This window comes from Monodon monoceros, unplaced genomic scaffold (genome assembly GCF_005190385.1).
Source record: "Monodon monoceros isolate NGI ecotype Baffin Bay Population unplaced genomic scaffold, NGI_Narwhal_1 Super_Scaffold_1, whole genome shotgun sequence".
Classification (NCBI taxonomy): domain Eukaryota; kingdom Metazoa; phylum Chordata; class Mammalia; order Artiodactyla; family Monodontidae; genus Monodon; species Monodon monoceros.
The window spans coordinates 70,092,271-70,116,599 of NW_021703765.1; the positions used below are offsets into that span (position 1 = coordinate 70,092,271).

Sequence of the window (24,329 nt, forward strand, 5' to 3'; positions counted from 1 at the left end):
CCAGGACATTGCTGATGGTTTGCAGTGTCCCCTCCTTCTCCTCCTCTACCGGGATCTTCCCAACCCCAACCCTTCCATCGAGGTTTAGTGTCATCCCAGGATGTGACCCCCACACACACCTGTAGCCCCAGGCTCCCTCTGGGCACTGACCACTCTATATCATCACTGGTGATTTACTGGTCCATCTTGCCCACTAGACGATCAGTTCTGTAGGAGCAGGAATGAAGTAAAACATTTCCTTCTACATTTGACCCTAGGAACAGAAAAAGCATCAGCCCACGATAAACTCCAATAACCAATGGTCACAGGGTTGGGGAGGCAACAGGGATTGGTGGGGACTGAGGCAGAGTGGAAAATTTATCCACCCACTCCCCGCATCCAGCCAAGGGGGCAGTCATCTCTCAGCTCCTGACAGGCAGTCTGATTTTTCAAAAGAATCTAGAAATCAAGATTTTTCTGTGACATGTCCCCAGTTTCTCAGTGTGGCAACCAGTTCTATTTTTTTAAACCAGAAATAGGACCTGGAGGCCAGAAAACAGGTCCTTGGCTTATCCCCAGTTGTAACCTCTGATCCAGAAAGAACAGAAAAAAAAAAAAAAATCAAGAACCAAAAGAGCACACCAATGTGATTCCAAAATAGAGATTTATTTATTAAGGATTATTTAGTTTCCACATAAAAATCACCAATTGTTCCTCACTGGGTTTTTAACACATACCAGTTCTTTGGGGATTGCTCTGTTCGCCCCAACACTTTCAAAGATACAGCTCTTTTTAGCGCCAGGAAGGACAGTTAAGGCAGCAAGGCGTGTTCTTGGGTTCATCCTCTCTCCCTTGAAAGAATACACATGGTAGGTAGTTTCTTAGGTTGGAAAAGCTGTCCCTGAAGAAGATAATTATGGAGAAGAATGCAAATACAGTCATCTATGGTCAATTATTTGTGCCTGATAGCTTTAAAATAACCCTCCCCTTGGTCATCAAAGGCTTGCTGGTTGGTTTCAGCTATAAAAACACTGTCTAGCAAAAGACAGTAAGAAAGAGCAGGCTCTAATGACAGTGCTGTGAGGTTGGGCTGTGCAAACCACTGAGAACACACACCAGTCTACTTTAAAAAAAATCCCACAACAGGGGCCCTGTATAATTTCAGATCAAACCCCCTCGTGGTCCTTAAAATACCCCAAACGTCATTCAGCCAGATCCTCAGAAGGACACATGCCTATTTTTAAAGTGAGGAGTCTGACACCAGTTCCCCCAGAGTCACGCTCCGCATGGGGTGGTGGTGGGAAACCAAAAAAACCCTAGGACTTGATTTATTAGAAACATTAATCAATTTTTATCACACTGAAATGAAGGCATAAAGTCAGTCTGTGCTGTCATGAAATTCAGAAGTGAGATCGTTATTTATTGCTCCAGGAGGATAGACCCCAAAAGTGACTTTTAAAAGAGCAGGGCCGGTCCCCTGCAGACCCTGGTCCGTCTCTGGGCTGCTCTGGGAGGCGCCTCAGGCTGGGGGTGGCCGGCCGGCTGGATTCACAGTGATTCGGGTTTGCCTGTTCCTGCGGGGGGCTGTGGTCAGGGGCGTGTGGCCCGGGGTGCCCGCTGAGGGTCTGGCCTACACCTTGTAGTTGAGCTCAGCGTTCATCTTGGTGTACATCTCGTAGATGACGTCGATGGTGGCCGTGTAGTTGACCAGGAAGAGGCGGATCTTCTCCAGGCATTCCTCTTCCGTCACGTTCTGGCCCTTGGAGAGTGCCTTGAGGAGGTCGGACTTATAGGGGGCCGCGCACAGTGCTGCCTTGAGACGGGTGAGAGGGGGGTGCTCAGTGTTAGCGGAGGGGGAGACCCTGAGCCACCGGGCCAGGCCCGTCGGGGTTCTGGGAGGGGACTCCCCAGAGGTCCGTGCTGGGCAGGGGTCTGTGCTATTCGTGGTGCTGGGCGGGAAAGGCCAAGGGGGATGTGTGTCCCCTTCTACTCCGGTGAGAGACAGCAGGAAGTTTTGGGGACAGACAGACCTGGGTTCAAATTCCAGCTTGTGCCGCTGACTAGCGGTGAGCCTTGAGCAAGTTACTTAGCCTCTCTGAGCCTCAGTTTCCTTATCTGTAAAATGGGGATAATAATGACACCCACCCAATCAGGCTGCCTTTGTGAGGATTAAGGAGGTCATGCAAAGTGCTCAGCACAGCACCAGGCACATAGCAGGTGCTCGGCGTGGATAAGCCTCTTCCCCCAGGGCTCCCTGCCCTGGAGAAAGTGAACAGCTTCCTCCTGAGACCCCACCTTTCTGAGCCGGGGAGAGGATGGCTGATCTGTGCTGTTCCTCTTTTGTCCTTCAGGGGGTGATACTTCCCTAAATTTCAGGGCTTCCCTGACAACTTGAAAAGTCCAGAGAACCGGACATACACAGAATTTCAGAGCCAGAAGGAAAAGGATGCAACCGGATAAAAAGCTTAGGCTACAAGCCTTTTGAGAAGGTGAGGAAATTACAAATAATTACGTTATCATTAGGAATCAAAATAGAAATAGCTTCAATTTGCTGAGTGTAAACCACATGCCAAGAACTTTATACAGAGTAACACGCTGACTCTTGACAATGAGACTGTGAGGCAGGGCCTATTTTATACCCATCTGCAAGATAAGGATACTGAGGCTCAGGAGGTAGAATCCCAGCTGCCCGTTTTTCTTACTGTGTGACCTCTAGCAAGATCCTAAACGTCTCTGGGCATCAGTTTCCTCATCTGTGAAATGGAGGCAAGGACAGTACCTCTCGGTGCATTTGTGAGGATCGCCCTCCACCGGCAGCCCGCCAGGCCAGGCATCCAGCACACATGGTTATTACTGAGGTGGTGGTCGTGAGGCCTTCAAGGGGGAGGGGGTCTGCCGAGGATGGCGGGGGATAGGGCTCTTGCGGTGCCCACCCAGGATGAGCACTGTCCCCAGCCCTGCCAGGGCAGATGGCCCAGATGTGGCCCTATTTCCTGCCTGGATCCAGCAGATTCCCAACCCAGCCTACCCTCGACCTGTGCCACGTGGGACAGAGACCAGCCCTCAGATGCCGGTTCTCACGGGAGTGAGGAAGAGCGGGTGGTGGGGGCTTCAGGAGGAAGGGCAGCCACGACAGTGTACAGGGCACCCCGAGGGCTCTCCACACGTCCCCAGTGGACCTCTCCCAAAGCCGGGCTGCTGCTGAAGGCCAGTGGTCATCATCACCCCAACACAAGTCACCAAGAGCCTCGTGGGCCAACGTTCTTTCAGCAGACGCCCCCGTGGGCACAGGGGCCCTTCCTCCTCTCCCCACCCCAGTGCGAGGGTCCCAGCTGAATCCAAGGGGCCAGTGAGGCCAGCCCACCATCAACCTGACAGCCTCAGCCTCTGCCCTGCTTCCTCCCATGGCCTCCCACTCAGGCCCCTCATCAGAACCACCACGGAGCATCTAGGAAAATGCCCACCACGCAGCAGGGGTCCCTCGGAGCACCAGCCTCACCCCAGATGGACAGGGGAGCTCTTCCTGAGCCGGGGTGGGAGGGGGGCGGGGCCCGCAGCCACAGGGCGCGGAGTAGAGGGCGGGCCCTGCGAGCCGGTGGTCCTTCCGGGCCTGCGGCGCGGCTCACCTGGAAGATCTTCTGCACGATCCAGCCGTGGTACTTCTTGAGGGCCATCTCGTAGGCCTTGGTGGCGTTGACGCGGACGAGGCTGGGGTGGTTCTCATCGCGTTCGCCATCGCAGATGCTCTGGAGGAACACCTGGATGAAGCGCAGGCCTCTGCAGCCGGAAGGGAGACTGCGCTTCAGGGCCCTGTACGCCCCCGTCGGCACCACCCACCAGCGCCGCACGCGGAGACCCGGATGCGCTCTGTATTAACCTCCTACAGTGAGCCGGGGCACGGACACCACAAAGGGAGTGACGATTCCTCTGCTGTCATGTGTCTACAACAGCTTCCGTGTAATGTGACTCCCCGGCTCACATCACATGTCCCAAGTACCTCGTCTATACCAGGTCTGGGGCCAGTCCCTGTTGGGCTGTAAGGTCTGTGAGGGCAGGGTCTGGGCCTGTCTTGCCTATTTCCATGGCCACATGGCCATCAGTGCTTGAGGAATGAAGCCAGTCAGTGCAGGGTTGAAGCTACAGCTCTGGTCCTCAAAGGGCTCAGGGACCAGAGACCAGGGACATGCTGAGAACACAGGCGAGTTTGACCCTGTGGGTTCCCCGCCTCCATCACTGCCTGAGCCATGGTCTGCATCCTCCAATGGCCACTTGAGCCCTTCCTCTGGGGTAGGATGATGCTTCAAGAGCCAGAAGAAGGGTGTGGGTCACGGCAGAGTGACCAAGTTGAAAATCAGATCAATGCTAGCCCTTTACTCCACATCATTTCATCTGCTCCCCTCAGCCCTGTGAGACTAAGTTCAGCATGACCTGCCCACTTCACAGAAGGGAACACAGAGGTACCCCAAAAGCTCAATCAAAGGCCGGGATGTGAACCCAGCCTGTCTTACTCCCCAGCTGGGGTCCTCTGCTCCCTCCCTGCAGGGCGGTAGGATTCAGGTTGGGGGGTTCTTAGGGGCAAGTGTTCTGGGCCCGAGGACTAAAGGAATAAAAGTTAAGCTTTATCACCTATGAGGTGAAGGGAAATACTCCATGCTTGGATCACAACCCTCAACCATTGGGGATCAGCCTGGGGTGTGGAAGCGAGCTCGGGGTCCAGTCCCAGCCCTGCCCTGGCTGACCACCTCTCCTGAGCCCCTGCCTCTCCCAGCCCAAATGATCCCCCTCTAACCAGCAGCTGGGACGATTCCTTCTCAAGCCCCATCTTACCCTGTTGCCAATGGACTTCATGCCCCTCAGTGGCTCCCTAGCACCCCTGAGGAGGCTGGAACTCATCCCTGTCCAATCCCATCTCATCTTTCCCTGCTCCTGCCTTGCATCCTGGGCCCTGGCTAGACCAGATCTTCCTGGAGGGGCAGATATGCTGTGCCTTTCCTGCCCTCCCAAGGCCTCTGCAAGGCCTCTTCCTCTTGGAACCCTCCTGTTCAGTCTTGGAGACCCTGCTTGGCGATTCTCCTCCGGGAAGCCCTCCCTGATTTCTCTCTGCTCCAGAGTCTGATATCCAGCTGTCAGGATCTGCCCACCATCCTGACCCCTTGCCCAGGCTGTGATACCCTAAGAGGGACCACGCCTCTCCAAGCATCATCCCATGCACCCGGCACCATGCACAGCACACAGCAGGTGCTTATTATGTGCTCGATTTGTTGACATCCACCGGCATGTGCTCTCCCAGTCACCTGGCTCTGCCCACGTCTGATCTGGACACAAACCATCTAACTGATCTGAACGTCACTCTCTGGCTTGCTCTTCCTGAGAAACCTATGGAACCTGCCAATGGATAGACCCAGGGGCGTTCCTTATTCCAGGTCTGTGAGTCTCTTGTTGACAGATAAGAGTAGGTAGCTCAGTGGGGGCGAGTCGTAAAATAGGCCATAAGGTTGTTAATTATAGCCCACTTACCCCCTGATGCCCACACAGGCCACACCCTCCAGGGAGCAGATTCTTCCTGTTCTGTTTCACCAAAGAAGTGCATGGGGGTGGGGGTGGGGTAGCTTCAGGGAATGGAGAGAGAGACAGGGGAAGAGCGCCTTTCCTGGCTCCTGACTCCAGGCCCCAGAGAAAGGGCAACACTGGGAACATCCGTGGGGCAGAGAATGGGTCCCTGGCTTCACAGTTGTTGCCAGGGACTGTGGAGTTTGCACAGCTAAAGGAGAATTCTGGAGCTGGTAGAGAGCAGGGTGATCTCAGCAAGCAAGCTGCCTGGCCTCTCTGAGCCTCAATGGCTTCATCTGTAAGATGGAACAATTGTATGCGGCTCCAAATATGTGCTATGAGGACAATATGTAACACGGCTACAAGCACTGTCAACTCTGGGGTAAGACTGTCTGAGTTCATATCCCATATCGGGGTACCCTGCCCCCAGGCCACAGGACGAATTTGTGCAAATTAGAGTTCTTTGTCCTCAAGATGCTGTATTTCTGTCAAGAAGCTGTCATAATATACAAATCTACCATGTGTGTGATGTGACCGGCCCTAGACAGAATATCTTGGTGCAGTGTACAACCTGCACAGCTGTGCTCAGCCACTCAGTCCCAGCACTGCCCCTGTGCCCTGGGCATGTGATTTGGCCTCCAGAAGCCCCAGCGGCCTCCTCTGGGAGATGGGGATAACCACACCTAACTCACAGCACATGAAATGCGATTGGGTGTCTAAACAGCTTAGCACAATGGCCAGAGTACCCGCCGGCTTGCTATGCCTCTGGTGGGGCTGGAACAAACAAGGAAGCGTCACCATCAGGCTGGCCTTGGCCCCCAGGGTGCTTTTTCTCTGTCACTAACTAGCCTTGCACAAGAAGAGCGCCTATGTGAAAGACAGGAAGTGCCCGTCCTGCCCCCGTGGGGCAGTGGCAGGGTTGGCCGTCCCTCCTCTGCAGAGCAGGACTCCGGGCCCACCAGCCACACACACCCAGCCACCTGAGCCCATCACCTCTTCAGCCACATCAGCGCCAGCGTGGCCCCCACTTTGGGCCACTCTGCTCCATACATTTCCTTCTCCACCTCCAGGATGTTCTGCAGGGTCCGGAACTTGGCCGGGTCGGTGTCATACACAGCTTTGATTTTCTGAAACGGAGCACACAGGATGTCCCCCTTAGGAAGGCTGCCCCCATAGACGGCTGCCTGCGTGCTGGGTGGAGGGGCACCCCGCCAGAGCCTCGCTCTCCTGCCCCCCAGTGCCAGGACCTGCAGTGGGGCTTGTCAGAGGGGCTTGTCATAACAATAACCATGACTGTTCGCATTTGCAGGACTTGCGAAGTACTTTATGGGCACAGCCTCATTTGATCCTCATGGCAACCCTGATGCTGCTGTCATGATTCCAATTTGCCGATGAGGAAACCGAGGCTCAGAGAGGGGAAATGACGTGCACAAGGTCACATAGCTGGTGCAGGTGCGAGCGGGTTCCAGCACTGGCCAGGCCCCAGAGTCCACATTCTCCAACCACTTCTGACAGCGCCTCAAACCCCAAGCATCTGAAGTTTCGCTTTTGTGGACAAATGGAAATAGGTTCTTAGGATTCTGAGATGTCCAGGAAGAAGGCTCCTGAGTTGGAGGCAGGCAGTTTGGATATGAATTCCACCTCTGCCACTTCCGTGCTATGAGCCCCTCAACAGCTCTGAGCCTCAGCTTCCTCATCTATAAAATGGGGATAATGACACAGAACCAGCCTCAGAGTGGATCCTCATGGGGGGAGGGTCAGTGGCTAGGGGATGCCATCCGGAACTCTCAGGATTGGGGAAGGGAAGGGCAGGGTCAGTGCACCTGTGGACCTTGGAGTTTATTTTTTGTTTGGTAGAGTGAATACAAGAACCAGTAGGTTTCTTCTCAGTCAACCCTCCAGACTGTGGTCCTAGTTTGGCTATGACTGGATGGCATGACCGCAAAGAGGACCAAGAACCTGGAGCTCCAAGTCAGAGAAGCTGGGGCCCAGGCCCATTTCCACATCTCCTTCCTGTTCCTCAGCCTGGGGAACTTGCGGCAGGGAGCAGGGCACTGGTGACCGGACGGGATTATAGAGTCCTGATCTGGGTACCGGGGCTGCAGGGCCAAGTACGTACTGTGATGTTGCCACTTATGTCCACCTTGATGGGAGTAAACACTGGGGAGCCGAGGCAATCTGGGGACAAAACAAGAAGAGAGATTTAGATTCCCAATGAGGGTGATATTCAGGACCTCCACGGGCCATGGGGACAGGAGGGGAGGTCACTTGGTGTGTTTAAGGAAAGGCAGAGCTGTTTGTTAAGTACTAAAATGGTTCATGGGCAATCTGGAGTGCTGGGCTCTGAGTGAGACCAGTTTCTTACTGCAGGACTTGTCAGAGCCTTTAAAATACACCTGGACTAGGACTTCCCTGGTGATCCAGTGGTTAAGACTCCGCACTCCCAATGCAGGGGGCCCGGGTTTGATCCCTGATTGGAGAACTAGATCCCGCATGCTGCAACTAAGAACCCACATGCCGCAACTAAAAGAGGCCGCGTGCCACAACTAAGACCTGGCGCAGCCAAATAAATAAATAAATACTAAAAAAAAAAGTACAACTGGACTATCTAGGGGGCAAACCGTTTTGTCCACAGCACCGTCTCTTCCTAAGACAAAATGTTCTATATTTGCACCGTCTAACATGGGCCACATGTGGCCTTTGAGCACTTGAAATGTGCTGAGTGTGATCGAGGGACTGAATTTGTAATTTGATTTAACTTCCATTCATTTAAATAGCCACACGTGGCCAGTGGCTACCTAATTGGACAGCACAGTGTAGAGTATCTTGCAAAACTAACACTCTAAGAAACCATCTTGGCTGACAAGGCGGAGGCACGAATGAACCAGCTGGCCAGGAGGCAGCTCGAGGAATCTTACGAGCTGGAAGAAGAGCTCGTTCACCAGCTTTTTTTTTTTTTTTTTTAATTTTTATTGGAGTATAGCTGCTTTACAATGTTGTGTTAGTTTCTACTGTACAGCAAAGTGAATCAGCTATATGTATACACATATCCCCTCTTTTTTGGATTTCCTTCCCATTTAGGTCAGCACAGAGCATTGAGTAGAGTTCCCTGTGCTATACACTAGGTTCTCATTAGTTATCTTTTTTATACATAGTACCCATAGTGTATATATGTCAATTCCAATCTCCCAATTCATCCTACCCGACTCATTCACCAGCTTCTAAGGAGGAAGTGAGCTGGTGACCCAGAGGCCCCACCGTTCTGAGACTCTGCATAAGAGCCCAGGAGAACCCACCAGGAGTGGGACTCTGGTCACTTAGCAGAGCTCGATGAACTGGGGCTCCATACCCACTCTGCACACACTGGCAGTGTGGGTTTGGTCATGTCCCTTCTGCTCTCTGAGCCTCAGCTTTCCCATCTAGCAAATGGGCCAACAGAACCTATCAGAGCTGCTGTGAGGATGATGTGAAACAACCCACTTCCAAGACACAAATTTTGTTCACCTCTGGAATCGGAATGTTCTTAACTGGAGGCGTTTTTCCTGTCTTGGTGGTTCATAAAACAACAGAGCATTTTAAAATAGGTGGCACCTTTGAGTTGATGAAATGTGGACCTAGAAACTGGCAGTGCCTGGAACTCAGGACTCCATGGGAAATGTGAGCTGACTGTGGACTGTCTCTCCTCCTTTCCCTCCTCTATGATCCCCCAGCAGGCTGTCATAGGGACCAAAGACAGCCCACAGGTCAGAGCCCCCTGCTAAGGGCTGGGCACGGAGGAAACACGTGGGGAAGGGCCAGTTCTCTCCTGAGCAGACTCAACAAGCACTTCACCTCAGAGCCTAAAGACAGCTGTGCTTCCCCAACACCTCTCACCGTCCTCGATACAGAGCCCAGGGGGCAAAGCTGCCCAAGCAGGACGCAAGTGTGTACCAAACCCACGGCGGGGAAACACCAGCGCCAGCTTCCCCTTGTCCGCTGGCCAGGCTGGGGCCTCAGTGTGCGTGCCAGCTGACCGCATGGGGCGGAGGACTGGAGGAGGGACACCTGTGGGCTGAATTCCACCCAAGGTGACCCAGCACACCTGGCCGGCCATCTGGAACATTCTAATCGCAGCTGTTACAAAAAAGGTGCATTGGGGAAACAGCATTGGACGTTATAAATGAAATACCCCAAAACCCAATGGAAAGAAGGTCGGGTAGATATCCAGACACCCTGGGTTTGAATCCAGTTAAGCAAGTCTCCTGTGCCTCAGTTTCCTCACATGTCAAATGGGGCAGCAGTGGTACTTATTTCATAGGGTTGACGTGGGGATTAAAATGCACGCACTGAACGCGTTTAGCAGAGTGGCCAGCACGGGAACCCTCAGTGCACGAACTGTGACCATCTTTATGACTCTGTAGCATGACCAGGGCCAGGCTCCACGGTCCAGCAAATGTCACCCAGGCTCGGAAGGCACCAGGTCCGTCAGGACCTCTGCTGAGTGGGAACACTGGGCCTGTGCCCCCTGCCACCTCTACTCTCCTACCTCCCGACTGAGGCCCTCATGGGGCCCGGGGTGGCTGCCTTGCCCCACTGCAGGCTCCCGGGCACAGAATCCTCGGGCCGAGAGGTGAGCCCACTGCTCTCAGCTACCGGCCTCTCTCTCACGCCCGTGGGAGCACATCTCCATCCATGGGGTTACGCTGGACCTCCCCCGGGGTGGCCACAGAAGCTGCTCCGAGGTGCTGGGTGGGGGGATGCAGGCTGCCTGTCCCACCTGATCTTGGGCGCTCTGGACTCCCAGGTGGACCTGCCAAGGGCATTAATGAGGTAATGATTCCACCCACCCTTTCATCTTCCCTGATGTATCGCTGACCTCATCCTGCAAGGCCAACCTGGGAGTCTGTGCAATTTGCTAGCCCTGTAACGTGTTCTCTCCCGGGACATTTACCACCGACTCCCCCAAAGGACAACGCATTCCAGACTTAAAATAAGAATGCAGGGGGCTTCCCTGGTGGCGCAGTGGTTGAGAGTCTGCCTGCCGATGCAGGGGACGTGGGTTTGTGCCCCGGTCCGGGAGGATCCCACATGCCACGGAGCAGCTGGGCCCGTGAGCCATGGCTGCTGGGCCTGCGCGTCCGGAGCTTGTGCTCCGCAGCGGGAGAGGCCACAGCAGTGAGAGGCCCACGTACCGCAAAAAAAAAAAAAAAAGAATGCAGGGAATTCCTGGCGGTCCAGTGGTTAGGACTCAGTGCTTTCACTGCTCAGGGTAAGGGTTCAATCCCTGGTCAGGGAACAAAGATCCCACATGCCGAGCGGCGTGGCCAAAAAATAAATAAATAAAAAGAAACCTCCTTTAAAAAAATAATAATAACGCAAGACAGCCAGGACTCTCCACCACTGGAGACTCTTCCCCTCTTGACTATGCAACCAAGGGTCACCAATTCCGAGCCTCACAGGAGCCGGGCAGGTGCCATGGATGGGCAGCATAGGGACTGGCGAAACCCTTCCAAAGGGGGACTTCTCTGGTGGCGCAGTGGTTAAGAATCCACCTGCCAATGCAGGGGACACGGGTTTGATCCCTGGCCCAGGAAGATCCCAGATGCCGCAGAGCAGCTAAGTCCGTGCACCACAACTACTGAGGCAGCACTCTAGAGCCCTCGAGCCACAACTACTGAGCCCACATGCCACAACTACTAAAGCCAGCACACCTAGAGCCCATGCTGCGCAACAAGAGAAGCCACCACAATGAGAAGCCCGCGCACCGCAACAAAGAGTAGCCCCTGCTCGCCGCAGCTAGAGAAAGCCAGCACACAGCAACGAAGACCTAGCTCAGCCAAAAAAAAAAACAAAACCCTTCCAAAGGGATGGCCAATGGCTTCACCTCCACATCTTTCAAAATGTATGTTGTCCAAAGACATGAGGTGGATGGATGGATGGATGGAGAGGTGGATAGAGAGGTATGGTCAGGTATTAATGGTAGAATCTACGTGACAGATTCATGAATATTCACTGTAAAATTCTTTCAATTTTGCTGTACATTTTTTTTTATGGGTATACTATTTTATTAACATTTAAATTTCACCAAGAGTTCACTAGCCATTTGTTCAGATTTTTAAAGACAAAATGGGCAAACAGCTTTAAGGCTACGATGTATTTAACACTGCACCATATATTCACCAACTAGTCAATCGAAGGGGTATGACTATACCCTTAGGAGCACCAAGTATAGGAAGAAGCCCTGGAATTGGAAGACAAACTTGCCCCGCCATTCAGGACTGAACAGAGGTCTTTGGTTGCTGACAGGATCTCCCCTTGACTTCAGACTTGAGACAAACCGAGGGAGTCTGTCAGTATACACAAACCACTGCCTTCAGTAATAGGAGGGACTGGCCAGAGCCAGTTCAGATTGTGGAGGCCAGTCTGAAGTGAGCAGGGCTGGCTGGAGGCTGGAAATGTCGCAGCTGAAGGCCAGCATCGGCGGATGACAGCAGCCATCTTCTAAAAATCGCTCATTCGTACACAAGTTCCTAAGATGCTTTTCCCAAACAGGGTGCTGTATGTATTAAAGTGTTCATATATAAAGTTGGAAAAGAATGTCAGACTTGGGACTTCCCTGGTGGTCCAGCAGTTAAGATTCTGTGCTTCCACTGCAGGGGCACGGGTTCAATCCCTGGTGGGGGAACTAAAATCCCACATGCTGTGCGGCACAGCCAAAAAAAAAAAAAAGAACAAGAATGTCAGACACTTTTTTCTGCTCATAAAAGTCATACTTCTTCCTTCCACTTTTTCTCCAAGTCCACTGCACTGCTACTGTGATTGTGGTTCCACGTGTAACTCTGTTTTCCACCCATCCCTGCCATGGACTTGAGCTCAGAGAGGGCAGAGACCAGGGGGCCTCAGTCCACCTCTGTGCCCCCAGCACCTGGCACGGAGCTGGACCCCAGCATGAATGAGGGGGCAGATAATAGGAAACGTGAATCTAGAGGCACATTTCCTGCCAGGTTCTTTTTCTAGCCACTTTCTTATAGTGAAGATTGACCCAATGCACCGGGTCTAAGGACCCACGCGACTAACATGGCAGAGGCTATGAGAAGGGGCTTTGGCCTGTTTCCCCACCTGGAAAGGGACCACCCCTGTAGAGTTGCTGTGATGGGGCAGGCGCCATATGTGCCAAGTGAGGGCCCTGAGCCTGGCCGTGATTTGATTCCCACCACCGGCTGATGTTCAAGTAAAGCCATCCCACGTTGGAGATGCGGAACCAGAGCTTGGTGACAGACCATCATCAACCATGCGTGGGTGGCTTCCTAGCTTTTCCCAGCGACTCAGGTCACTGGGTGTGCATTTTAGACATGCACAGAATGTTATTCAGCTTCCCTGGCTCTAGAAACGGCTCTTGTGTGGTTCTGAGTGCCCGCCCCACCCTGCGATGGCGGGGAGAAAGGCTTTTTGTTTCGCCTTCTCCCGACAGCGTGTCACTCGGGTCATGAGACTGCCATGGTTGGCAGGAGCCGGGCCCCAAGGCAGCTGTTCTTGTGCGTCGTGGCTACCATGCAGGGACAGAGCGTCTGCTCTACTGTAGGGTAGGATGTGGGGTCTGGATGGACTTCTGGAGCCAATTGTAGAGCAGAAGCAAGAGAGGGGAGAGTCGAGGGCTGGGAGATGGACCCCAGCAGAGGGAGGTGGTGAGGCCGACCGACCCCAGAATCCACTTCCCCGCTGCATGGGGCCGGGGCGAGGGGGCAATTGCTGGCAGGAAAGGCATCACTGTGTACACGTAGATGGGCACACAGGAGTCGGGCTGGCAGCATCTGGGGGTGGGCCGCCTGTGATCAGGGGAGGAGCACGGTTGTGCTCCAGAGCCCCGCTCCTGGGTTCGGCTCTCAGCTCTGGTGTCTGGACAAGTGCCTGAACCATGCTGGGCTCAGGCCCCTCCCTTTCCAGAGCCCTGAAGTGCTGGGCAAACAGGAGGCGCTCCAGGTAAGCTGAAGCCAGCTTCAACACACCTCATGGAAGGCTCTGGGTTTATGTTTGCTTTGGCGCAGCCCGAGGTCACCAGGCCCAGAAGAGCCAAGTGACTGGCCCAGGGTCACATGGCGAGAGTCAGGCACGCAGACACAATTAGCCAAGGCTGGTGCCATGACTTCCTCTAGCCTTTCTTTCTAGGACATTTCTATCTGTGTGTGTGAACTCAACAAAAGCGAAAGGACTCTGACGGGAAAACCCTGAAATGATTTTAACCCCCAAGCACACCGTGGCCTAAGCCTTGAAACGCAAACTGGCCGCTGCTCTGGATACGACACGACACAACATGCTTCTGGAGGGTTATCCAGCTTTACGTTTCCCACAGAATGCAGTCCTGTCTCAAAATTATTACCTTTCTTGTTTTACCTGTTTTGCAGTTAACCGAAACTTGTTTTTCATTGTTGTCAGCCAACAGGGTCTTTAGAATGACACCCGGAACCTGCCAGAAGGGAAGGGCAGGGGGTGGGGGGGCGGGGGGGTGCTCGGATGCTTTTCTCATTCATCAAAGGAAGTTGTCTCAAAAACAAAAGAAAAATCAGGTACAATTTCACCATCTCACTGCATGGAACCAACTCTAATGGGCACGGATTCCAAACACAGTCAAGCCTTGGTTACCTGGAACGTGTTGGCAAATGGCCCCTTCTGTTTAGAAGACTTTTCTAAGCATGCTACTCAACCCAAAAGGCATAAGGAAAAGACCAATAAGTCTGATTACAAAACCCAGAAACCTTCTATATGGGATGGGGTTGGGGTGGGGGAAAATCCCATCACCAATCTAAGCCAAAGAACAAACTGATTGGGGGAGGGGATGACCTGGGTAACAAATATCATAGACCAAAGACTATCATCCCTAATATGTAAAGAGCTCGAACAAATCAATAAGAAAAAAACAACAACCACCTTATAGAAAAATGGACAATTAAAAGAAGAAAGGAAAAGACATTTAATCTCAATAATAAAAAGAAAATAAAGCAGTGAAATATTTTCCATCTACCAAATTTTATGAATGTACCAACTTTCACATGCAGCCATTCTGGATGGAACTTCTCAAAATGTAACTCAAACGTCCCTGCCTTTGTACAGCAAGCCATTTGCAGTTTTCTAAACAGGGCCATCATCAAAAACAGGAATTATGATAAAGGTGTGGCCCACTGACGTCACAGGCCTCCTCAACTCTTCTCTAAATGGCTCTACATGGTATGTTTTCAGGGACTTAGGACAGTTTTGTGTAGTTTTTTTAAACTCCTCTTGTTTTCTCTGCAGTGCTTTGATTCTGCTAGATACTTGGAAAACAAATAGCTAACTTTGTCACCATTGCCTGCAAAATAAGAGGAAACAGGCACCAAGCAAGCATTCTGTGCATGACCTCTGTGACAGTTCTGCCCGGGTCTCTGTCATAGCTCAGATGGTTGAGATTGCCCAGACAGCAGAATTCCCCGTAAGCCAGCAGTCACCATATGCCACACAGAATCACATTCACTTCCTCTTTTTCTGGCCTCAACGTAGTTGGAAAGCACCTGCCATCATGCTCTGAGCAAGCCCCCAGCACATATCTGGAAATTTCCATCCAAGCTGCCCCTCAACACCTGCCTCTTCAGACAACCACATCTTCCAACAGGTGATGTTCCCAACATTAGGCAAGAAGGTGAGAGAACCGCCCCCGCCCTGGCCCGCCCTCTCATTTCATCTCAGGAATAATTTTCCTTCAAGAACAAAAAGCATTCCATTTTTAAGACGCACAGCTTCACTTTCAGCCTGTGTGATTCAGTGTGGGAATACCAGACCCAACCCATAAATACTTATTTGAAAAAGGATGAAGAGTGTACCTGTGTCATAACTCTAGGAGCCTGGTTTGGGGAGGTTCTATTTCAAATTCAATTTTTTTTTTCAATAGCTGAATAAGGTTTCGTTGTTAAACACATGGGGCAGATTAACTTTACAGATCCTGGGTTACAAGGATCATAATGGGAGGCACTCAAATTACAGCTGATGGAGATGAATCATTTATTAATCCATGGGTGTGTGTGTGTGTGTGTGTGTGTGTGTGTGTGTGTGTGTGTGTAGATGGCTCAGTCTGCATCCATGGGTGTGTGTGTGTGTGTGTGTGTGTGTGTGTGTGTGTGTGTAGATGGCTCAGTCTGCAATAAGGCCTATTTTGAAGCATAAGAGCCCTGAGAATGCCCACCTTCCTAAAACTAGTTCCCATTCTAAATTCTACTATCCTAATATCTAAGAGAAAAGAATGTTTACAAAGTGATGCTTTTAAAAATTACCCCCATGACATGCCAACTCTCTTTATCCAAAATTGACCCCTTTGTCAAAAACCAGCCTTCAATCAGGAATGCAGATGGGAAAATGATTTCTCTTACTTGCTGTGTGGCCTGGGAGAATTTAGTTAAACTCTCTGAGCCGCAGTTTCCACATTTGTAAAATGAGGCTAATAACAGGCCTCACCTCATAGTTTCTGGCTAAATTTTTTAAGAAGTATTCTTTATGATTATGATTATAATAACTATTATTATACATTATATCATCATTCTTTAGAGAAGAAATCCAGAAAAGTGTGAGTCCAATGATTAAGAAATCAAAAGAGAAAGAGAGGAAGGGAGGGAGGAGAGAGAGGTAGGGAAAGAAGGTGTTGTCAGTTGATTGATATGGGTAAAGTTAACAGGAGCCCTTCAGTTATAAAATAAGGACCATGTATTCCTGACCATTAATGTCTGAGATCAGAAGGGAGTGGAGAAAGGAACTCGGGGGAACAGCAGTGCAGAAAAGGAATCATTTCTGAGCCAGGGGAAGTGTGAGCTGACTGCGGAACTGCAGGGACAGAAAGCAGAGGTTTTACAGGACTCTGGAGAGGGCTGATCCGTTGTAATGACTTTTTTTTTTTTTTTAATTCATTTATTTAATTTTTGGTTGCATTGGGTCTTCGCTGCTGCACGTGGGCTTTCTCTAGTCGCAGCGAGCGGGGGCTACTCTTTGTTGCGGGGCGCAGGCTTCTCATTGTGGTGGCTTCTCTTGTTGCAGAGCACAGGCTCTAGGCACACGGGCTTCAGTAGTTGTGGCTCACGGGCTCTAGAGCGCAGGCTCAGTAGTTGTGGTGCACGCGGCATGTGGGAATCTTCCCGGACCAGGGCTCGAACCCATCTCCCCTGCATTGGCAGGCGGATTCTTAACCACTGCTCCACCGGGGAAGCCCCCATTGTGATGGCTTTTAAAAGCTCAGATACAGTTAACACTGTAACAATTAAAAAAAAACAAAACAAAACCCTGTTACAAGTAACTCTGTAAGAATGTAACACAAGGAGTTAACATCCATCCAGGCCATTTTAAAACTGAAACAATGCAACCTACATTTCCATTCTAATAAGCTCATTGAAATAAGCACACTGCCAGATGGGATCTTACTTCCTATCATTTCCCCTCCCTGACAAACAGCTCAAAAAGGCCCTTTCTGCTCTGGAAGACTTGTGGCAGGGCTGGCCCCCTACAAAGCCCTTACTAGCTGTGTGACCTGGTTAAATCCCTTCACCACTCTGAACCTTGGTCTCCTCTTCTGTAAAATGACACCAATTCCTCCTAATTCATAAGGTCATGATAAGGACTGGAAATGAGATATCGGCTAGTTCGATGCTTGGCACAGGGGAGTCACTCAAAACAGGGGTTATGCTAGCTATGATGGGATCATGCATTATATTTTACATGCTAGCTATGATGGGGTCATGCATTATATTTTACAAAGCCCTTTGTCACGCATTCTTTCCATTCCCTTTCAAGTCCCATGTTGGCTGGGCACCTACGCTCTGCCAGGCACATTGCTGGGGCCTGGGAGGCGATTCACAATGGGGCCCTGTTCCTCCAAGAAGCCCTATGCGACAGACACCCCACAGATGAGGAATGAAACGGGGGTTGGATGAGCTAGCAAGTGACAGAGTGGACGTTCGGGTCTTTTCCCTCTTTCTTCTCCATCCTCTTCCCTCCAGGAGCAGAGGCCAGACCTCAGTCCCTGACCTCAGGGCCGGACTTTTCTGAACCCAGAGGATCAAGAGGATCTCATCCTTATCACTGGGGGAACAGAGCAGGTGGGCACCATTTGTCCATGCTCTGCACTGGCCTTTGGATGTTATAAGTGAGAATTGCTTCAGTAGCCAGGCAGCTCAGCTGGCCCCAAGCCCTGGCAGCTGGTCACCAAGAGCCAGAGGCAGCTTGTTTTTGCAAGAACCTTGTTTCCCAAGGGCTGTGTGGCAAGAAGTGCAGAGTCTAAAGGTCTGAGGATGTCTGTCCCACCTGTGCAAAAAGATGGAGTGATTCTGGGCATTGGGTGCCAACATCATCTGGGGGAGGCCGCCTCCTTCGGCCCTCCTGGGATGCCCAGCTTCCGCCTTGTACAGTTGGGGCTGCAGGCTCAGAGAGGGGAAGCACTAGGGCATGGACACACAGCTGGGGCACCATGGAAGCAGCACTCAAGCTCAGGCTGGCTGCTTGATGCCAATCTCCATCTATCTAGAGACTTCGATTCATGGACTTCAGTGGACAATAGACCCAGGTTCAAAGCAACTTCTTCCCTCTAAGCCTCCAAAGCAGCCAGCTCATGGGCTGTTACACAGACGGACGGGATAAGACAACAGGGCCAGCGGCGGCCCTCTATACAGGTGTTACTTGGCTCTAACTCGGGCCAGGTGAGCTCATGAGCATGTCCCTCCAGCACGCAGTAGGTGCTCCTCAAGGCTAATGAATCCTCACTCACTACTTGCAAACACACTCCCAGTGGATGAGAGGAGTCTGCAGGCTGGTTCAAACTTGCAAAACCCATTGCTGAAAGTGACTTATCCACCGCCCTCCGCAAAGTACCTTGTTTCTTCCTCCTAGAAGCGGTCTACTGCCGGTTCCTACAGCATCCAGCTCTCAACAGACACTCAACCAAAATGATAACTAACCTGCTATTGGACGAGGGTTAATACAGTTTCTTGTTTCTCTTTCTTGGGATATTCTATACAAAACCAAAAATAAACATACATTTGTATCAACTTAAAAAACAAAAACCAAAAAAATTGTGGTCCCAAGTCCTGAAAGGTGCTTGTTGCAATGGTAGGAACAACTTCTTAGAGGCCAAGGGGGTGTGGGTGGGGCTGGTCCCCAGGTAGTTAACTCAATGTCCCAATTAAAGGAAAAACTGAGCTGTCTGGGGCCTCCCCACTGGATGACTTCCATGCCCGAGTTATCAAATCTGCGTTCAATTAGGCAAGAGATATGGTCCCAGCATGGCAAGATGATATGAGGCACGCAGCTCCAAGGAAACCTGCATAGTTGGTCTGGGGTTCCCAGTGTCTTTTTTTTTGTTTGTTTGTTTGTTTTGTTTTTTTTTTTTGTTTTTTTGCGGTACGCGGGCCTCTCACTGTTGGGGCCTCTCCCGTTGCGGAGCACAGGCTCCGGACGCGCAGGCTCAGCGGCCATGGCTCACGGGCCCAGCCGCTCCGCAGCATATGGGATCTTCCCGGACCGGGGCACGAACCCACGTCCCCTGCATTGGCAGGCGGACTCTCAACCACTGCGCCACGAGGGAAGCCCTCCCAGTGTCTTGGATAAGCCACAGTGGAGCCAGCAGAGCTCCTGGACTTCGGTGGCCAAACAGGCTGGCTCCACTGACCAGACAGGAAGCCAGGAAAGCAGGCAGGCACAACAGCAAAAGCACTGCATAAGCAGTCCAGAGGCCAGAGTTCTAGTCTGGCTCTGTGGTCAATTGCTGGCTGTGTGACCTTGGGCAAGTCACCTAACCTTTCTGGCCTTGGTTTCTTTGGCTGTAAAACAAGATAATTATGTGCCTCTGGGCCTGCCATTCCCCAGCCCCGCCCCCGCCAAATAGAGCTAGCATTGAACCAAAGTGATGCAAAACCACTCTTTCTGGGGCTACTCTAGGACTGTTTCGTGAGTATCAGATATCTGTAAGGCTCGATTCTATACACATCCATTTAATTAAGCTAAGAAGCCTGAAGGAAGTAAAATCACCCCTGGAACCTGGATCTCAAGAACCAAGAGGTAGAAATCATTACTTTCAGCTCCTGCATCTTTGGTTGCTCCCTAAACAGTGAGAGCAAACAGGTGTCACCTCATGCATCAATTCTAATGGACCTCGGAGTGGCCGAAGCTGTGTTTAGACTTAAAGGGGAAAAAAACAGTATCATGATTGATTATTAACATCTGCCATGGGTACAGGATATGAGTTATGTATCTTAATTTGATTCTATATTTTAACTTAGAAAGAGAGAAGAAAGCAAAACACTTTTAGAAGAACCCAGAAAAATGGGAATGGAACCAAAAGCATTCACTCGACAAACATCACTAGCTCACCAAGTGCACTGAAATAACTCCAAGTGTCAGAATGGGGTAGATTCCATGGGAGTCAGGAAAGATTTTCCAGATGAGGTGACCCCTAAGCTGATTCCTTAAGGATAAGTGGAACCCAGCCAGGTGAAAGGAAGGTGGTGGGCCAGAGAGGAGTGGTACCCGAGGCAGAGAAACTGACGTGGGTAAAGTACCAGAGGCAGGTGATGGCATGGTACCCTCTGTGGGGCTGCAAGCCATTCAGAAAGGCTACAGCACAGATATCAAGGTGGGGTAACAGGGAGCCACTGAGGCTTCTAGGCAGGGAGTGACAAGACTAAATGACTAAGCCTCTCCCTCACCCTCCCTCCACCCCCCCATCCTCCAATTGCAAATGTTCTAGAACAGCTGCATAATTGACCATAAAAGATTAGAGAGCAGGGCCTCACAGAAGTCAGCTGCAAACTGATCAGTCAGAGGTGAGATCCAATTACTGGGTCAAGGTAAAGAAAGAAGATGGACAAAGGGCTGACCTCTAAGTGGACACAGCAAAACCTATACAGCTCGGGAGACTCAGGCTGGAGATATGGAAGAGTTAGCCCAGGATTCAGATGTTCTGAGCTACATCTGACCTGCAGCCCAACCAATTAGCATTCATCAAGCCCAACCAATTCTGTCCCAAACCACCACCGATGATGGTTTAAGAAATGGGTTGTGCTAACAGGTTAAAAGCCTTCACACCCTTCGACCCGGCAATTTCCCTTCTAAACGTTAGAAATAACCAAAGAAGTATGCAAAGAAATATATACAAGAATGTTCACTGTAGCACAGTTTACAAGAGCAAAAAAACAAAAAGGAAGCAATGTAAATGTCCAACAGCAGGGGATTGGTTAAATAAATTATGGCCACATTCAAACAACAAAGTTCTAGGCAGCTATGAAAAATGCTGATTGATGGGTAAAGGCGGTTATGCTATATTGTTGGGTGTAAAAAAGCAGCTTATACATTTCCCCTTAAATATAGATAAAGATATAAATGGGTCTGGAATGAAAATACTCTGAAATGTCAGCATTGATTCTCTCAAATAACAACAACAACAAACTCTGCCTCAAAAGGTTGTGAGAGGATTAAGTGAATTAATCTACGTGGAATGCTTAGCACACAGTAAATGCTCAATAAATGGCAGGAGATTTTTAATGTATCATTTCTTCTTGTTCCATTTTCCTTTGAGAAACAGATCTTCCTTGCAGAATTAAAATACTTTTTAAAAGCACAGCTTTCAAAAAAAAAAAACCAAAAAAAACACAGCTTTCAGCCCTCTGCCCTATTTATATCAAGAGCGGTAGCTCTCAACCAAGGGTAACTCGGTCTCCCTGCAGATATTTTTGGTTGTTACAACTTGCGGAGATGGGGTGCTACTGGCATCTGGTAGAGAAAGGCCAGAGATGTCACTAAACGTCTTACAAAGCACAGACCCCCACCCCAAAGAATGGCCCAGCCCCAAATGTCAGCAGTGTCACGGTGGAGAAACCCTGATTTGGAGGAAACTGGCACCGAATGCCTTTCAGACTTCTTGTGTCCATAATCCCAGGCCTGCTCCATTCCAGAAACACACCACCCAGATCATCCAGGGGACCAGACGTTCCCAAGACCTAGACAAAGCCCGTGTGTCAGAGCTGACGGCGGATCTCCACCGACCCCTGAGTGCCAGAGAAAAGCCACTGGTGGGAGCATCCTCCTGAAGCTTAAACCCTCAGGAGGAACTCTCCCCCAAGAAGAGCCTAAGGCTTCAAAATGGATCATCACGTTTTTTTAAATAGTGCTAAGAATTATCCTCTGTGGGCCAACCCACTGAGGCCTCTGTATAAATGGTGCTTCTGTCAACAGATGTGACGGCCCACAGCACCCGGCTCGCAGCAAAGACAAGGGTCTTTTGAGATCAGGGAAAGGAGGAGGGGGTGCTCTCCAGCAGGGGCACCAGATCACCGCCAGCTCCAGCCGCCACCACCCCCCTTTCCTCTAAAACCGGCACGATAATCGCATCAAATGAAGGAGCCCCCAAATGCAGAACTGATGGGCAACCTTGCTGAAGATGAGGGAGGAAAGGGCCACAGAGCTTAACTCGGGGTTTCTCCACCTTGAGATCCAGCTAACATTTGGGGTTGGATCAGTTCTTTGTGGTGAGGGCTGTGTGTGCACTGGAGGATGTTTTGCAGCATCCCTGGCTTCTACCCACTAGGTGCCAGTAGCATCTCCCCGTGCCCCTCACCACCACGCCCCCCTCCCAGGTTGTGACAACCAAAAATGTCTCTAGATATTGCCAGATGTCCCCTGAGGAGGCGAAACCGCCCTCAGTTGAGAACGACTAGCTTAAACAGATTCTGAATCCTTGTTCAGGGCAAATGCTCATAGAACCAAGGAGGGGGGAAAAACCTGTCACAAAAATCAACAACTCCTCAATGCTCAAACCAGATAGCTCCCAAGCTCCTGCCTGGAGAGTCAGTGTTATCTCAACACTGAGATACAGAAAATAAGAATGTTTTATACATTTAACAAGTTCTGACTGAGCACCTACTGTGTGCCAGGCACTGTTCTGGGTACCAGGGATGTAACAGTGGACGTAAAAGAGCCAGTCTGAGAATCGTACAAACCAGCCAATGGCACTCACTCAAATACTACTCATTAATCAATTATCCACTCTATGAAGGAACCAAAACTGAATCCAGGAACTTGTATAACAACCACACATCTCCCCTTGCCAACAGCTAAGACCTATTTGGCATTTAAGGCCTCAGAACTTTACACACACCACCTCATTTACTCTTTGCCGCTAGCCTAGGAGATCAGCATGCCCATTTCACAGATGGGGATGCTGAGGCTCAAGAGGTGGAGGAGGAGAGCTGGCACACGACTCCACGTAGTCACAACCACCCCAGAGCCCACGGCACTTCAGGGACTACTGCCCACCATGAGCCCTGGTCACTCACTAGGGGGGAAAGGGAGTGACCGCCCCAGGTGCTCCTTCCCTTCAGTTCAAGTCAGTGTCAAGGTTCTGCCAGTTTGCGGGTTTCAGCTAGACTCTGCCCTCCGGACTGGTCTCTTCCTGCAAGGCCACCAAATGAAACAGCAGGGTGGGGCGCTGGGCAAGCCCACATAGAAGAGGAAAAAGCAGAGCTCAGGTTTCAGCCTTTACTCAGGACCAGCAAAGCAAAGGGCAGGGGCGCATGGTACTGTCTTCAGTTTCCCATTTTCCATCCAGGGTGTGGGCTGGGCTGGGCTGAGGGATGGGAGAAAGGAAGGTCTGCAACCAGCTCAGTGCTCCAATGACCTCCCAGGGCATGACATACGGAGGAGGGATCTTTCCCTTTTGGACCCCATCCCAAGCACTCCATGTCTGATGTCGCCCCACATAGCAGCCCCCCTGTCCTGAGCCCTGTTCTAAATGGAGGGAAAGATTTAGGTGGTTCTCCCTAGGAAGGGGCCCCAGAGTTTTGCGACTCCCTCCAAAAGGCCCCTCCTCACCCTGCCAGGCTTCCTGCCCTTGGAGTGGGGGTGGTGGGTGGTGTCTCTGATCTGAAATGAGGGAATTCTAAGGAAAGAAGTGTTCACAAGGTCCCATGAGGGAGAGGCTGGGAGAATTTACAGAAAAGAGGGGGTTTATGAAATGGGGGGGATTCATTTTAAGGGGAGGGAGTTGAGAGCCATTCTGAAAGGGAAGAGGGGGATGATAGGGTGAGAGATGTTTTCGGGGAGATGGGGGATTGGAGGATTGGGGATTTGGAAGAGTAGGGGTGTCTGTGGGCAGAGGACGACTGGGGTGCACCAGGGGGCGGAGAACTGCCAGCATCTGAAGGACATGTTGGCATGTGAGGTGTCTGGGGAGACAAGAGGGTTGGGAGAGTCTGAAGGAGATGGAGGATATGGGGATGTCTGGGAAGAGATGAAGGATGTGACATGTTCGGGGGAAAGAGGATTTGGGAGCGGGCAGGGATAGGGAAAATTTGGGGTGCTTGGAGAAAAAGGGCATCTTGGGTGCGTGGGGAATTAGGATTTGCGGTGTCTAGTTGAGGGATGGTTGGGGGATGCTCAGGAGAAGAAGGATGCGGGTGCGCTCTGGGTCAGGGCTGCGGGCCAGCTCCCCTCTTCACCCCGGCTCACCGAAGAAGGGCGGCAGGTGGGACACCGCCTCCAAGAAGGGCCCCGTCTCGATCTGCTTGTCCGCGGGCAGCGGCTTCAGCAGGTGCTCCGCCAGCAGCGCCATTTCGGGGTCGAGGCCCTTGGGGATGCCCCAGCCGGCGCCACGGGCGTCCACGCCGCCCCCCGGGCCGCCGCCGTCAGCTCCGGGTCCGTCACTGCCGCCCGCAGCAGGATCAAGGGACGCCAGCGTCGCCACTTCCGCCCGCTCCGCGCCCGCGTAGACGAGCACTCAGCGCCGCCCGCCGGCAGCGCGCCTAAGCTGCCGGACGCCCCGCCCC

The 24,329-nt window shown here is 51.5% G+C and overlaps 1 protein-coding gene across 1 annotated transcript; it reads right to left on the reverse strand.

The window, feature by feature from the left end:
* Window positions 1-624: 624 nt before the first annotated feature.
* On the reverse strand, window positions 625-24,247 carry GLTP (glycolipid transfer protein). Its single transcript, XM_029232188.1, has 5 exons — window positions 24,013-24,247; window positions 7,649-7,707; window positions 6,523-6,656; window positions 3,606-3,756; window positions 625-1,792 (listed from the first exon to the last, which is right to left on the reverse strand). Exons 1-5 carry the CDS (start codon window positions 24,113-24,115, stop codon window positions 1,610-1,612), a joined length of 630 nt encoding a protein of 209 aa, XP_029088021.1. The 5' UTR covers window positions 24,116-24,247; the 3' UTR covers window positions 625-1,609.
* Between the last annotated feature and the right edge of the window lie 82 nt (window positions 24,248-24,329).